We start from the raw sequence: 12,903 nt of genomic DNA on the forward strand, positions 1-12,903 counted from the left end.
GTGTGGAGAGCTGAGGCTGGTTCTCTAGCCCCTGCTGGTGCTCTTCTTTGGTCTCTTATTTGGTCAGTGCTGCTTGTGCCAGGCTCCTCAGTTCTTGGGAAACTTAATCCAGCTGAGGCACAGCGATGTGAGGGCAGCTGTACCAGCCTTACCTTGTTTCTGTTTTCGTATTTAGTTCCTTTGTCCCCTCACAAGAGAAGCTGTTAACTTCAGCTTTTTCATGTGGTTGAAATTAATGTATCATGAATTCCTGCTACTCATTTACTCACTGGAACATCTAGAACTGCTTTCGATTTGATGCTATTGAAATGGTAAGAATTAATTTTGTTTGCTAAAACAGAGCAGACGGAGCAGGTACAACACAGAATTTTGAATTTACTGTGGCTTTTCACTAGCAATTTGTATAATAGATTACTAAGCCCATGGGAAGAAATAGTCTGTTGTTACATTGTGAGACTTTGTTTTAATCCTGTACCCTTTTGCTTTCATCTGTTTCATTCCATAGTATGTGGATGCCTCCTGTGTTGGCCTCTAGGGATACAGCGATAGCCAAAGCAGACATAGCCCCTGTTCTCTTGGAGTTTAGGGTCTATTAGAGAAGGTAGACAATAGGTAATCAGCTTAGTGACCACATATTTAAAACCTGAAGTAAATGGCTATGAAGAAAAGGAAAAAGAAAACATTGCTACAACACATGAAACAAAGGACCTCAACCTTGTGGAGGCACAATACTTCCCTGTGGAAATGATGCTTGAGCTGAAAACTGAAGAATGGGAGTGGTAAAGCCATTACAGAAAGAAGAAAGAGAACAGGCAGTGTTATGGCAGTGAAGGCTGAAAGGTAAACACAGTTAGAGCCAGGACTTGGTGATGAATTGGATATGGAGGGTGAGAGAGAGAGAGGTTCCCAGGATAAATCACAGGTTTCTGGCTTGTACAACCAAGCAGACTGTGGTGCCAGTTACAGAGATCATGAGGTTGAGGTTGAGGGCCTTTGAGACAGTGACAGTAAGAAGTCAAATAGGCTTCTTAATCAAACTGGTTGTAAGGATCTGCAAATCACTGGAGAGGTTTGAGCCAGAGATTAAAATGCATGTGTCACTGGTAATTGCTATTTACTGTGATTTATACCAGCATATTATTATTGTTTATTTTGGGTTCAGGGGGTACATGTGCAGATTTGTTTCAAGGGTGTATTGCGTGATGCTGAAATTCGGATTTCTATTGATCTTGTCACCTAGACAAGGAACGTAGTACACACTAGGAGGGTTTTCAGCCCTTGCCCCTTTCCCTACACCTGCCTCCTTTTGGAGTCTCTAGTGTCTGTTGTTCTCATCTTTATGTTCTTATGTACACAGGGTTTAGCTCCACTCATAAGTGAGAACATGCAATATTTGTTCTTTTTTTTTCAATACTAGTAGATTATTAATAGAAATGTAGCATTCTCTGAGATCTCTTGGGATCTCTATTTCATTTATATATTTTAATTAATTTCTTTTTTAAGAGACAGGTTCTTGTTCTGTCGCCTAGGCTGGTGCAATCATAGCTCACTGGATCAAACGATCCTCCTGCCTCAGCTTCCCAAATAGCTAGGACCACAGGCACATGCCACCACACCTGGCTAAGTTTAAACAGGTTTTTTTTTTGTTTTTTTTTTCCTGTAGAAACTAGGTCTCACTGTGTTGCCCAGGCTGGTCTCAAACTCCTGTTCTCAAACAATCCTCCCACCTTGGCCTCCCAAGATGCTAGGATTCCAGGTGTGAGCTACCATGCTTGGATAATTAGTTCAATTAAAAAAAAAAAATGCCAAATTACATTCCTTATCTATAGGAAAAGCTAATGCTTAGTAAATATAGATTTACCTGTATGTTTTTGTTAAATCTTACAATTTTTTTCAGTGTTTTTCGAGCAAGTGTATCTTTATATATTAAATTGTTCTTTTAGGGGAGAAATATATTCTTGAACTTGAAACATGTTAATAATATGTTTAAAATAATAAACTTTAAAAAACTGTTTTTCTTTTCTCTAGACTGGATGTTGAATTTGTTCTCTCAGCACCTACTTCTGAATGGAATGGCAAACAGGGACATATTTCACCAGCTCTTCTTTCTGAATTTTTGAAAAGAAATTTGGACAAATCCAAAGTTCTCGTCTGCATTTGTGGACCAGTGCCATTTACAGAACAAGGAGTAAGGTGAGTAACAGTGTAGTAGGAAACAGACTGCCCAACACTGAAATAAAGATCTTTCATAACAAGCATCTCTCAGTTCTTCCTATTTATATGAAACTGCACTTTAATAATATTACAGTTTCAGAAAATAATAAAGTCTTTAAATCTTCATATAGTTTGAGTTGGAGGCCAGGATTATGCATATTGTTAGATAAAACACAAAAGTAAGTTACAGCCAGCAGTCAGTGTTCTCTGTTGGTGATGGCTGCCAGTATGGTTACACTCACAAGATTGGTGCCACAATCTTATTTGGGACATTAGGCCCAACCTCTTCTTCCATCAAAGCTTCATAATATATAGTAATTAATAAGGAATGTTCATCTCCTTGTAGCTTTTGATCTTCATTCTCTGTAACTGAGTGAAAGTTAGTAAATAATATATGTGATCAAAAGCCAAGCAGCAAGACAGAAAGGGAAGACTGGAACACAAATAAGGCAAGACTAATAGTTGAAGCATGGATCATGAAAAATCAGTGGTAGTGGCGATCCTGTTTGAAATTCATCTTGATGTGATTTAGCTTTAAAATGGCACTTTAAAATATTTGGTTAAATATAGCCCCTACTGGATTTCTAGATAATTTCAAAATATGGCTGTTTTAAGTGCCCTATTCTTATTTAGTAGGTGACTAACCCTAACATTTCTAGATGTTGATGAAAAGAGTCAAACTCTGTAAAATCTTTGAAGAGATTTATTCTGAGCCAAATATGAGTAACCATGGCCTGTGACACAGCCCTCAGGAGGTCCTGAGAACATGTGCCCAAGGTGGTCAGGGCATAGCTTGGTTTCATACATTTTAGGGAGGCATGAGACATCAATCAAATACATTTAAGAAATACATTGGTTTGGTCCAGAAAGGCAGGACAACTCAAAGCTGAGTTGGGGGGGAGCACCGGTTTCCAGGCTCTAGGTAAGTTTAAACATTTAAACATTTTCTGGTTGACGATTGGTTGAGTTTGTCTAAAGACCTGAGATCCATAGAAAGGGAATGTTCAGGTTAAGATAAAAGATTGTGGAGACCAAGGTTCTTTTGAAGTCTTACAGTGGCTGCCCTTAGAGATAATAGATGACAGTGTTTCCTGTTCAGACCTTTAAAAGGTACTAGACTCTTAGTTAACCTCTTCAGGATTGGGCTGGCCTGGAAGAAAAAGATCTAGCTATGTTAATAGGATTCTTTACAGATGCAAATTTTCCCCCGTAAGGGACAGATTTGCAGGGCCATTTCAAGATATGGCAAAGAAACATGTTTTGGGGTAAAATATTTTTATTTTCTTCCTTGTCTCGTAATGTTATGCCAGAGTCAGGTTGGAAAGTAAGTCACGATATGTGGGGTTAAATAAAACCCATCTGATGAGAATTTATGGTTTGTAGGGCATGACTTCTCAGACCCCTTAGATAGGAATTTGGGCAAGATAAAAAAAAAAAAATCAGAGTTTAGTCCTCATAGATAATCTTATATTTTGCTTTTTTATTTAAAATTTTAATTATAGAAAAGATTGACCCCCCAATCAATAAAGACTTTAAAAACTTTTTTCTTCATGTCATATTAAAATGTATTTTATTTTTAATTAAATATATTTCTGTTTTAATGCTTTAAGAAAAATGTTCTTTTAGTTAAACTCTCTCAACTTAAAAAGATTTTTCAAGTTTCTGTGTAAACTTTTGCTCCTTTAAAGCTCAAGCAAAACTATTAAAATTACAATGAAGACTAACATAGTTTGAATATAAAAATTTTTTTTTTAGGAAAAAAGGCTAAGAGCTGTACTGTCTTCTGCTGTATTGCTTCTGCTATTTTAGAAGTATCTCAATGAGTACTTTATAGATTGCAATATAATAATACTTTTAAATAATTAGAATCATTTTTGCATTTTTAAAATTGACCATAAACTTGGGGAGGCCAAGGCAGGTGGATCACCTGAGGTCAGGAGTTCGAGACCAGTCTGGCCAACATGGTGAAACCCCATCTCTACTAAAAATACAAAAATTAGCCAGGCATGGTGGTGGGCGCCTGTAATCCCAGCTACTTGGGAGGCTGAGGCAGGAGGATCGCTTGAATCTAGGAGGTGGAGGTTGGCAGTGAGCCAAGATCACGCTGTTGCACTCCAGCCTGGTCAACAAGAGCGAGACTCCGTCTCAAAAAAAAAAAAAATTGACCAGAACCTATATGGCTTTCTTTCCTCAGTTTTACCTCAGAGCCAATCTTTCAATGCTTTACTAACTGGCTTACCCAGAGTTTCTCAGGAGTATTTATTAATCATTCATTACATGTGGATTCCTGCTATTACTCACTTCTGAACATGCTGCATAGAGTTGCATTCTGAGATGTAACTTGATTCAAATCAGTACTTAAAATTCATAGTAGCTGCCCTTGTGACTTTCAGTTAGGACTCATTTCTTTGGTTTCCTTATCCTCATCATCTTAATGGATGTGTATTTTTCTTGATTGGCAATTATATGGGTTTCTTATTATAGTTTTTGCTGTTCTGAAAAATGAGTCTTTCTTGTGATGTCCACTCCTAGAGTGCTCCAAAGTTAATCTCATGTCTGCTACATAGGTTATATTAAAAATATAGCCATCCCAGACATATTCTCCATATTTGGTGAACATTTGTCAATTTGTATGGTATGATAACAGAGAAAGACTCAGAAACCTATTTTTTAAAAAATATAGATAAGCAGCTTATCATTACTTGGCCAATAATGGTTCTTTATCCATTAAATATGCACTTTATTACAGAGATTAGTAAAACAGTCTCTGCTTTCAAGGACCACACTATCTAGTGGTAGAAACAAATGCACCTGCTGATAACTAAAGTATGACTCAGAACACCATAAATATCTTACTAGAGATAAAATCAAGATGTTACGGGAATTCCGGGAGAGATGGGTTACTTTTACCTAGCGATGTGTGTGTTGGAGAGACAGGAGCTGCATGGTCAAAAAAGTCATGTGCACTGCATGTGGACTAAAACCTACCAGTCAAGAGAGATGGAGAAGGGGATAGTATAGGCAGAGAGAACTGGAAGATGCGTTAGGGGTGCAGATTTATACAAAAGACTAGACTGGTTTGCCTAGAGTGAAGCTGCTTTTCTGGGAGAACAGGATGGAATGGTAGCGTGGGCCCAGATACTGAGAGGCTTTACTGCTGCACTGTGTTGGCTTCACCTCCTGTGCCCTACCGGCCCTTTGTGTGAGTATGTGTATGCCCTCTGGGAGCTGCCAGCTGGGATTTAAATCCCAGGGCTACCACTTACAAGCATCTTACAATCATTTGCTGGGTGTCCTAGGGCAGTTCTTAACCTTTCTAAGCTTTAGTGCACTTATCTATAAAAATGAATAAATAATAATACCTAAGCATGTGAAGTGCACAGCAAAGTGGCTGCATTTAAAATAGAGTAAGTGGTAAAAAAAAAGTAGTTATTATACTATTTTCCTAGTTGAATAATACGCAGTATTTCTGCTTTTCCTGTTCAGTAGGGGGAGAATGAAGATAGAATCGTAGGGGAATCAACTCCTTTCTTTGAAAACTGGTGAATAAAGGGGAAAAAAATCAAACATTTATTCTCCGTTTGTTATATGAGCCATGCTACTGAATAATCACGTAATAAATGAGCAGACATTTTTCTTTATAGGATTCCTCAGCTGATTAATGAATAAAGAATGACAGAAGTAGAATATCACCAATTGCAGTGCTTAATGAACTAATGGATCTATACACAGATCATAATGGTAGCTAGCATCCAAAAAGAGAGGCAACCATTTATTACATGCCTCCAGATAGAGTAACATTACCTATGAAATAGTCTTGTCAAAAAGATTTGAACCTGTTTCTGATCAAGCCTCTAGATCCATTTATTAAGTTACGGAAAATATGAGGATGTAAAGACATATTATTAAGGAATACCACAGGGATGTAGAAAAATGAAGGTTTTAGGAGACTCAACAAAAATCTGATTTTTGTCAACAAATTGCAGGATGGAGTGGGGATCCGGGGGATCTTATACATCAAAGGATGCCTAAAAGACTTAACAGCCAGTCATAATGAGTAAATTTTAATTGGATATTGATTGAAACTGTTTTTTAAAATTATGACATTTATGAGCTAGTTGAAAATGTGAGCACTGCTTAGATATTTCATGATATTTAGGAGTTACTAATCACTAATTTTTTAAGAAGTGATAGTGTTTTTTAATTAAAAAAAAACTGCATAGTGAATGGGGAAAATGAAAAAGTATCATGATTATGGTGGTAAACTGCTCTTATTTCTTCATTTTAAAGCATTTTCCCTAAGAAACATGTGCTTTTTATTTGTTTTTCAGGTTGCTGCATGATCTCAACTTTTCCAAAAATGAGATCCATAGTTTTACAGCATAATGAAGAGCTGTCATTGTCCTTTATTCAACTAGTTTATCTAAATTTGTGATTGCTTAGGGTTTTTTAAGAGAACATTTTTGTACATAATAAAAGGTTAACTAGAATCCAGCCTTCAGTTTCTTAAATGAAATCAAATGTTCCTTCAGTATAGGTAACTTCTTGGCTTTCTTTTGTACCATAACTTATTTTACTACTGATATTTGACCTGGAAAGTTAATCATGGCAACAAATACATACAGGATTCTTTGTTATGAATCACAAATTTCCTTGCCATTTAAATTATATCACTGTTCTACAATAAGCACTTGTGTTTTATGACATGATAAAGTAAATGATCACTTCGATCATGTTTCTGTGCTGTAAAATGTCTTATTAGCAATACAGATTAAATTTTACCTTGCACTGTTAACTCAGGAAATGATCATTTATGTCCTTGTTATTAATGTTAAAACATAGAATGTTATAACTTATTAAGTGATCCAAACATTTTTTTGTGTGTGTATGGCATTGATGCAGAATAGAATAAAATTATACTTAAGTTCTTTTTAATCCTTGTGGTAGAAATGTGGTTGAATGCAACAATATTGGGCCAGCGTCTCAAGGGGAATTTTAAAAGGCAGCAATAAAATATATTAGAGACATGACACACATGCACCTTTGGACTAGGTGTGTTAACAGAGCTTGAGAGAGGGAACCTTGACGGCTATTTTTATTCTTAGCCAAAAACAAAGACATTAGGAAACAGAATGAAAGTATAGTGTCTAGTTCCACAGCATAAAGTTATTATTTGGTGCTTTGGAATGGGTTGAATTTTAATTCTTTAGTCCATCTAAATCAGCTGGAAAAATGAGGAACATTCTGCCTTGAATGGTTCTTCCCCTGGTTGGCTGCTTTCTCCACAACTGGTGGTTGAGCAGGAAGCCCTCTTAGGTTCTTGCATGTGGGCAACTTATTTTCTCTTCCTGCTGCTTTGTGCAACTGTCAAATACTTTCACAGATTCAGATCAGCAAAGGGTATCAAGGATAGTCATTGTGAGCTTTTCGTGAGGAAACTGTTGAATGCATAGGTAGCTACTGTATAAGCTAACTAGGATTTTTCAGTCTTAGTACAGCTGCAATGTTTTCACAGAAATAGGGGATTGAAAGAGTCTCCAATTTCTCTGTAAATGATTTTGTAAACAGCTAAATCTTTGCTGAATGAATAATATACTCAAGAGGAACACAATATTAATATTCCCCAAATTACAGACACCCAGCTTATGAAGCTTCCTGTGTGCAAATGGCTGGTTGAACACTATCACTTTTTCCTGTTCCTCTGTCTTCTGTAGCCAATTCCACCATCATCATTATTCACAAAGACAGGAATCTAGCTGTCTGGACTGGTACTGTTCCCCGGTAGCTAACTTTTTCTAGCTTCATGCCTTCCCCCTACTTATTTTTTTCCATCTAAGGGTGAGGTGATTTGGCCCTGTGTCCTCACCCAAATCTCCTCTCAAATTGTAATTCCCACATGTTGAGGGAGGGTCCTGGTGGGAGGTAATTGGATCATGGGAGTGATTGCCCCCATGCTGTTCTCGTGATGGTAAGTGAGTTCTCATGAGATCTGATGGTTTAAAAGTGTGGCACTTCCTCCCCACCTCCTGCTGTCTTATGAAGAAGGTCCTTGCTTCTTCTTTGCTTTCTTCCATAATTGTACGTTTCCTGAGGCCTCCCCAGCCGTGCAGAACTGTGAGTCAATTAAACCTCTTTTCTTCATAGATTACCCAGTCTCAGGTAGTTCTTTAGAGCAGTGTGAAAATGGACTAATATAAAAAGAGACCATATACCACTTTTTTTTAGTTCATTTGCGATGTATCAAATCTAACTTAGCCAACATCTTTCTCATCTTTTCCAAGCCTCTTCTTTTTTCTCTCTCCAGTCCCAAGCAACAGAATCTCCTCTCTATTAGTCGCTATATGTAATGCTTCCTCATTCCTCCTTTTATGTTTTATATTTTAAAACAAATCCATAAGTATCTCCTGGGTAATCTCCACTGACATGATTTTATCAACTTACATGTTAATTCCCAAATGGGAGTGACTAATTTGAGAATCAGCTGAGCTTCAGTTTTCAATATCCATTTACTTCCTGCCTACCACCCCACCATCCACCTAGTAAGCCATTCTAGAACTATTAGGAATCAACATCAATGTCCCCTTCTCCAGTCTGCTCTTCCATACCAGCTAACCCTGTCCTATCATCCCTCAGCTGGATTAGTACAGTAGCTTGATAATTCATCTTCATGCTGCAGTCCTGATCTCCTAAAATTCATTCTCCATTCCAGGGTATTCTAGAAGGACTTGGAGGAAAAAATCCCCTAAGTAGAGCCTCAGTCTTCCAATGAATGCAACCAAATACTGAGGAGCACAGATAGGAGTATAGTTTATCACTGTTATTCTCAAGCAAATAACTCAAAGACTCCTACATCACATATTTGCAATGAAGAAAAAGAATTACACTCAAATTCTTTGCTTGCAAATTCTGCTTTTTTTTAAAAAAAAGTTTATGTATTAATTTTCTATTGCTGCTAGATCAAATTACTACAAACTTAGTAGCTTAAAACAACACCCATTTATTATCTCACAGTTCCATGGCACAGAAATCTAGGCACAATATGGCTCAACTGGGTCCTCTGCTTAAAGCCTCACAAGGCTGAAATCAGATTGTCAGCTGAGCTGAACTCTTAGCTAGAGGCTGTAAGGGGAAGTCCCTAGATAAGAGTTCTTTCAGCCTCATTAGGTAGATTTCAGTTCCTTGCTGTTGTAGGACTGAGTTCCCCATTTCCTTGCCAGCTGTTAGCTGTAGGCTAGTCTTTATTTCTAGAATCTGCCCACATTCCTTCTCATACTTTCTGTGTGGCCCTCTTCAGCATTAGTAGATGAATCTCATGCTTTCAGTCTCTCTGAATTCCCTTGTGGGCCTCTTCAGCATTGGTAGATGAATCTTATGCTTTCAATCTCTCTGAATTCCCCTTCTGCCATATCTTTCTTGCCCTAGCAAGAGTTCACTGCTTTTAAGATCTCATGTGGTTAGATTGGACCCATCCAGATATCCAGGGTAATCTTCCTATTTTAAAAATCTATAATTTTAGTTATAGCTGTAAAGTCTGTTTTCCTGTATAATATATTCAAAGGTTGCAGCATTTGGGTGTTGACATCTTTGATGGGCACATTTTGTCTACCACAGGCTATAGAAAGAACAGAGAAATTTGTCCAAGATAAGATGATTAGGTTTTGTCTAGATAGGGGCCCTTGCTATGGGCCCTCAGTTTTTACTTTAATGTAACAGAACATGAGAGGAGCTTTGACACCCCAAAAGAGTCAATTTCATTATGCTGGCAAAGGCAGGGGTACAACCTGCTCTGATCTATCTTCTGAACCACACAAGCTTGTCCTGAACCAGGTTGGGGCTGAGTCTGTTGATAACAGACCCCCATTTTTGGGCAGAAAAAAACAGATTCTGTATGATCTACAGTATTTAAAATTGTAGCAAATAAATTATAAAGGAAAAATGGAATCTCAACTAGTTACTCTCTTGGTGTCTTTCAACATTGGTTTTATTGTGAAGTCATCTTCACCCAGCATTGCAAGTTTAGCAGACCTCAAAACAGAATGCCAGAGTAATCTTAAAATTCAAAAATGAGTTTACTTTCTTTGTTAAAGTTCTCTTTTGATGCATAGCCCGCATTCATGGAACGGAAGCCTTATCTTGGGTGCAGCATTATACATAGAGTTAAAATGTGGAAACAACCCAAACATCCTGATATGGTTTGGCTCTGTGTCACCACCCAAATCTCATCTTGAATTATACTCTCATAATTCCCGTGTGTTGTGGGAGGGACCCAGTGGGAGATAATTTGAATCATGGGGGCAGTTTCCCTCATACTGTTCTCATGGTAGTGAATAACTCTCACAAGACCTGGTGGTTTTATCAGGGGTTTCCGCTTTTGCATCTTACGCATTTTCTCTTGCGGCTGCCATGTAAGAAGTGCCTTTCACCTCCTGCCATGATTCTGAGGCCTCCCCGGCCATGTGGAACTGTAAGTCCAATTAAACCTCTTTTTTTTCCCAGTCTCAGGTAAGTCTTTTATCAGCAGCATGAAAATGGACTAATATAGTAAATTGGTACCAGTAGAGCAGGGTGTTGCTGCAAAGATACCAGGAAATGTGGAAGCAACTTTGGAACTTGGTAACAGGCAGAGATTGGAACAGTTTGGAGGGCTCAGAAGAAGACAGGAAAATGGGAAAGTTTGGAACTTCCTTGAGACTTGTTGAATGGCTTTGACAAAAATAATGATATGGACAATGAAATCTAGGCTGAGGTGGCCTCAGGTGGAGATGAGGAACCTGTTGAGAATTGGAGCAAAGGTGACTCTTGTTATGATTTAACAAAGAGACTGGCGGCATTTTGTCCCTGCCCAGGAGATTTGTGGAACTCTGAACTTGAGAGAGATGATTAAGGGTATCTGGTGGAAGAAATTTCTAAGCAGCAAAGCATTCAAGAGGTGACTCAAGTGTTGTTAAAGGCATTCAGTTTTAAAAGGGAAGCAGAGCATTAAAGTTCAGAAAATTAGCAGCTTGACAATACAATAGAAAAGAAAATCCTGTTTTCTGAGGAGAAATTCAAGCTGGCTGTAGATATTTGCATAAGTAACAAGGAGCTGAATGTTAATTTCCAAAACAATGGGGAAAATGTCTCCAGGACATGTCAGAGACATTTGTGGCAGCCTCTTCTATCACAGACCTGGAGGTCTAGGAGGAAAAAATGGTAAAAATGGTTTTGTGGGCAAGGCCTAGGGTCCTTGTGCTGTGTGCAGTCTAAGGACTTGGTGCCCTGTTTCCTAGCGACTCCAGCCATGGCTGAAAGAGGCCAAAATAAAGCTCAGGCCATGGCTTCAGAGGGTGAAAGCCTTAAGCCTTGGCAACTTCCATGTGATGTTGAGCATGCGAGTGTGCAGAAGTCAAGAAATGGGGTTTGGGAACCTCTGCCTAGATTTCAGAAGATGTATGGAAATGCCTGGATGCCCAGGCAGAAGTTTGCTGCAGGGGCAGGGCTATCATGGAGAACCTCTGCTAGGGCAGTGCAGAAGGGAAATGTGGGGTTGGAGCCCCCCTCACAGAGTCCCTACTGGGACACCGCCTGGTGGAGCTGTGAGAAGAGGACCACTGTCCTCCAGACCCCAGAATGGTAGATCGACTTACAGCTTGTACCAGGTGCCTGGAAAAGCTGCAGACACTCAACACCAGCCCATGAAAGCAGCCAGGATGGAGGCTGTACCCTGAAAGCCACAGGGCCAGAGTTGCCCAAGACCATGGGAACCCACCTCTTGCATCAGTGTGACCTGGATGTGAGACCTGGAGTCAAAGGTGATCATTTTGGAGCTTTAAAATTTGACTGCCCCGCTGGATTTTGGACTTGCATGGGCCAAAACAAAACCCCTTTTGTTTTGGCCAATTTCTCCCCTTTGGAATGGCTGTATTTACCCAATACCTGTACCCTCATTGTATCTAGGCAGTAACTAGCTTGCTTTTGATTTTACAGGCTCATAAGTGGAAGGGACTTGCCTTGTCTCAGATGAGACTTTTGAACTGTGGACTTTTGGGTTAATGCTGAAATGAGTTAAGACTTTGGGGTACTGTTGGGAATGCATGATTGGTTTTGAAATGTGAGGACATAAGATTTGGAGGGGCCAGGGGTGGGATGATATGGTTTGGCTCTGTGTCCCCACCCAAATTTCATCTTGAATTGTACTCCCATAATTCCCATGTGTTGTACGTGGGACCTGGTGGAAGATAATTTGAATCATGGGGGTGATTTCCCCCATACTGTTCTCATGGTAGAGAATAAGCCTCATGAGATCTGATGGTTTTATCAGGGGGTTCCGCTTTTGCATCTTACTCATTTCTCTTGCTGCCACCCTGTAAGAAGTATCTTTAACCTACCGCCATGATTCTGAGGCCTCCCCAGCCGTGTGGAACTGTAAGTCCAATTAAACCTCTTTTTCTTGGTTTATTGGTTTAATCTCTTGGGTATGTCTTTATCAGCAGTGATTCTATTCCCATGAAATGTCTAGAACAGGCAAATCTATGAGACATAAAGTAATTAAGTGGCTGCTCAGGAGATACAGGGATAGGGGATAATAACTAAAGGGTTGGGAGGGTGTTTTTGAAATGCTAAAATATTCTAAAGTTGACTGTGGTTATGGTTGCACATACTTATGAATATACCTAAAAATGTTGAATTGTACATTTTAAGTAGATGAAT

The 12,903-nt window shown here is 38.9% G+C and overlaps 1 protein-coding gene across 8 annotated transcripts in view; it reads left to right on the plus strand.

The window, feature by feature from the left end:
• The window catches only part of LOC100450705 (cytochrome b5 reductase 4), a 128,913-nt gene that overhangs the window by 97,905 nt on the left and 18,105 nt on the right, over positions 1–12,903 (plus strand). For 4 of the 8 annotated variants that reach the window (XM_054557815.2, XM_054557818.2, XM_054557822.2 and 1 more), the window contains one exon: positions 2,029–2,193. In XM_054557815.2, coding sequence (XP_054413790.2) covers positions 2,029–2,193 — 165 coding nt within the window. Of the gene's footprint in view, positions 1–505; positions 1,955–2,028; positions 2,196–6,545; positions 7,150–12,903 lie in introns of those variants that run through there. The other 4 variants (XM_002817103.3, XM_054557819.2, XR_008526271.2 and 1 more) reach the window with 3 other exon arrangements.

The sequence above is a fragment of the Pongo abelii genome, chromosome 5, assembly GCF_028885655.2.
Source record: "Pongo abelii isolate AG06213 chromosome 5, NHGRI_mPonAbe1-v2.0_pri, whole genome shotgun sequence".
Classification (NCBI taxonomy): Eukaryota; Metazoa; Chordata; class Mammalia; order Primates; family Hominidae; genus Pongo; species Pongo abelii.